At 33.0% G+C, this 3,251-nt stretch overlaps 1 protein-coding gene across 1 annotated transcript; it reads left to right on the forward strand.

Moving 5' to 3' along the window:
- Positions 1-5: 5 nt before the first annotated feature.
- On the forward strand, positions 6-1,755 carry LOC125198427 (aluminum-activated malate transporter 8-like; the record flags this gene model as incomplete). The annotated part of the gene is made up of 4 exons (XM_048096771.1): positions 6-207; positions 321-424; positions 515-658; positions 1,070-1,755. Coding segments are annotated over 4 exons (867 nt in total), but the record flags the coding sequence as incomplete, so codon positions are not given.
- Between the last annotated feature and the right edge of the window lie 1,496 nt (positions 1,756-3,251).

The raw sequence follows: 3,251 nt of genomic DNA on the forward strand, positions 1-3,251 counted from the left end.
TTTTCATACTCACCTTCACTCTAGTCGCGGTCTCAGGGGCTCGAGCTTCTCAGATTTGGAAAATGGCGTATGAGCGCCTCACCACCATTCTCATCGGCGGCGCCACCTGCATGGTTATATCACTATGCATCTACCCAGTTTGGGCAGGCCAAGATTTGCATAATCTCATTGCTACTAATATAGGAAAGCTTGCTACATTCTTAGAAGGTAATTAAATAATTATAGTAAATGTTTTACCTCTCCTTCATTAATTTTTTACATTGCAGAAAATAGTTTAACTACGGAATTAATTAATTGTTATGTGGTGTGGATTTTTATAGGTTTTGGTGGTCAATTTTGTAATTCTTCGTCCGATGGTGAGGATAAGTCATATCTCCAAAGCCATAAAACAGTACTCAACTCAAAAGCAAATGAGGAAATATTGGTTAGTACTTAATAATATCAATAACTACTGTAATGATTCAAATATGAGTATCCACTAATGTTTAATATTATTAATTTGATGTTATTACAGGCGAATTTTGCATGGTGGGAACTTGGACACGGTCGTTTTAAGTTTAATCATCCATGGAAACTCTACTTGAACATCGGTAGCCTTGTCAGGGAATGTGCTTGCCAAATTGAAACACTTAGTGGTTGCATAAATTCAAAATCTCAGGCAAGTATTTTAAAAAAATCACAAAGTTTGGTCACTCATACAACTTTAAAACATAACTAATTATGTTACAATTTTAACATTTTTTTAATTATCTCATTTATTTTTATTTTGAGGGAATTGTGTGGCGCGGAAGTCGAAATCCAGGATTCTTTTTGTAAATTTTTTATATCACTCACAGAGCTATAGATTTTAGTCTATAAAATAAATTATATTACTCCAAATTTTAGGTTGGAGTATAAGTTTAGGTTGGCTTCCAAATTTTATTTCAAAGTTATGACATACTTAATTGATTATTTTTTAAAGTTGCAGGAGTTGATTAAAATTATACAAACTCAATGATTTTTGTGGCAATTTACCATTTCAAAGATATATATAGTTTTTTGCTAATATTTAATTTTATCATAATTACAGGTTGTATGCGAGTTCCAACAAAAGATCCAACCATCATGTGTGGAAATGAGCATAGAATCAAGTAAGGCACTGAGGGAATTAGCTGAAGCAATTAAAGAAATGAGATTCCCATCAGCAGCCGTTGAAATCCATCTACAGAACTCCAAAGCTGCAGCTGAGGATCTTAAAAAAATAATGGAGAATTCCTCACTGCCAACTATAGCAGGTCTTCAAGAAATTGTGCCAATTCTTGTGATAGCATCAGTGCTGATCGACATCATTAAATTCGTAGAGAAAATATCAACTTCTGTTGATGAACTATCGCAGAAAGCAGGCTTTAAACAGAGGAACAAACAAGCACAAGTGAAGCCAGTTCATGATCAAGTTGTGATAGATGTTGTTGAGATTAAGACAAACGACTCACCGTCGCAGATCTAGAATATTCCTCTTCAATCAATGCATAATTGATTAGTCCTCTAATTGTCTATTTTCTTGCAATTATGTGAGGGATTTTAATGTTATTTTTCCACTTGTATATAAAATTGCTAGGAAAATTGGCCTAACTAAATTGGTGGTTGGAGCATCAACAACACGGCCATCTATGTTGGAGTGGGAAAGATCGAAGAGCTTGCACACGTTCATGTGCGATGTGCACATGCACTTTTGTTCTAATTTATTATAGAATAAAAACATGATTAAAATTTTTAGTCTTGTATAACTAGAAAGTTAAGGGTGCAAGCAGCTCGAAGCAACATGACTGTTTTGTTATCTATTAATTTATATGAATTTAATCAATAAATAAATAATTATGACAAATCTTATGATAAATACTAAATTTCTTCTCTTAAATTGGAAAATAAGGAATTTAGAATATAAACAACTAGAAGGATGCTTTTCTATATACACTCTAATATGTGCATGACACCCAAGATGAAGTTCAAGCTAGGAATAGGCCGTCCCAACTCCTGGGTCAAGGCTCGAGCATCGTAGATGCCCCGAGTAAACGTTTTCTTTCCCCATGCACCTTCATGATATCGGAATCTCTACATTCTGTAGGTACCCATGATCGAGATTAGAGGACGTAAAAATCCCTCAAAACGAAGAGGAATGTTATCCCAAGTATTCGACATCAATACATATGCTGACTTCGAGGTCTGTAGATGGATTGTGGAATAAGAAGCGAAGATGGCAGCGAGATAGCTTCTTGAGAGTTTCATCCTTATTTCGGGTAGAGAGGTATCCAATGTTTAAAAACCGGATCGGTAAGCGAACCAGTGAAGCTACTCATACATGGTTCAACTGGTCAAAGCGGTTCAATCACTGGTAGAACCGTATATATATTGCAAAATGTAGTGTCTAATGTAGTAAATGATACAATATGATCAATAATATATCACAAAAACATTCAATCTTAGTATATATACAAATATAAAAACATTAAAATTAAGTGAATATAGTATGTATAAATTGTTTGTAAGTGTAAATAAAATTTTAATATTTTACATATAAAAAAAAGATAAAGTTTATATTAATTCAAAAAAATGTACATTGTGGAATAATATTATAACGAAGATAAATTATTAGTTAGTTTAAATAAAAATATACTTTGATGTCAATAGTTAGGTTACCTACATTAAATATATACTATAAAACTATATATGTATTAAATGGTAAACTGTAAAGAATAAATATATCAAAAAAATTAAACCTTATAATATAACAATAGTAATAATATATTAGTAACTAGTAAAGTATAGTTAAAGTTGAGAGGATAATAATTATATGTATCACAATAAACAATTACATAAAAAAAATATAAAAGAAAATGAATTATTAGTTTGTTTAAATAAAAATTTAATGTACAATATGTTTAAAAATATTTAATGTTCTTATTTTCCATATGGGTCTTGTGGTGGAGTGGTTAAGCTCTTGTTAATTGGAGTGTTCATGCCCTTCCAACAACAAAATTTTAAAAAATTTTGAAAACAAAAGGCATAAACCGGTTTTCGACCAAACCAGTGCGACTGACTAGTTCAAGCGGTTCTCAATGCCGGAGAGGGAAAAGGAAGCAGCCGCGCCATCGCGCGGCCTGCCGGAGAGAGCTGGACGGCGAACTCGCCGTTCCGACGAGAATCTCCCGACGAATTTTCGTCGTTCGTCGTGCGTGCCAACCTCGTACAACGATATAACGATGAAATATTAT

Source organism: Salvia hispanica, unplaced genomic scaffold (genome assembly GCF_023119035.1).
Source record: "Salvia hispanica cultivar TCC Black 2014 unplaced genomic scaffold, UniMelb_Shisp_WGS_1.0 HiC_scaffold_1463, whole genome shotgun sequence".
Taxonomy (NCBI): Eukaryota; Viridiplantae; Streptophyta; class Magnoliopsida; order Lamiales; family Lamiaceae; genus Salvia; species Salvia hispanica.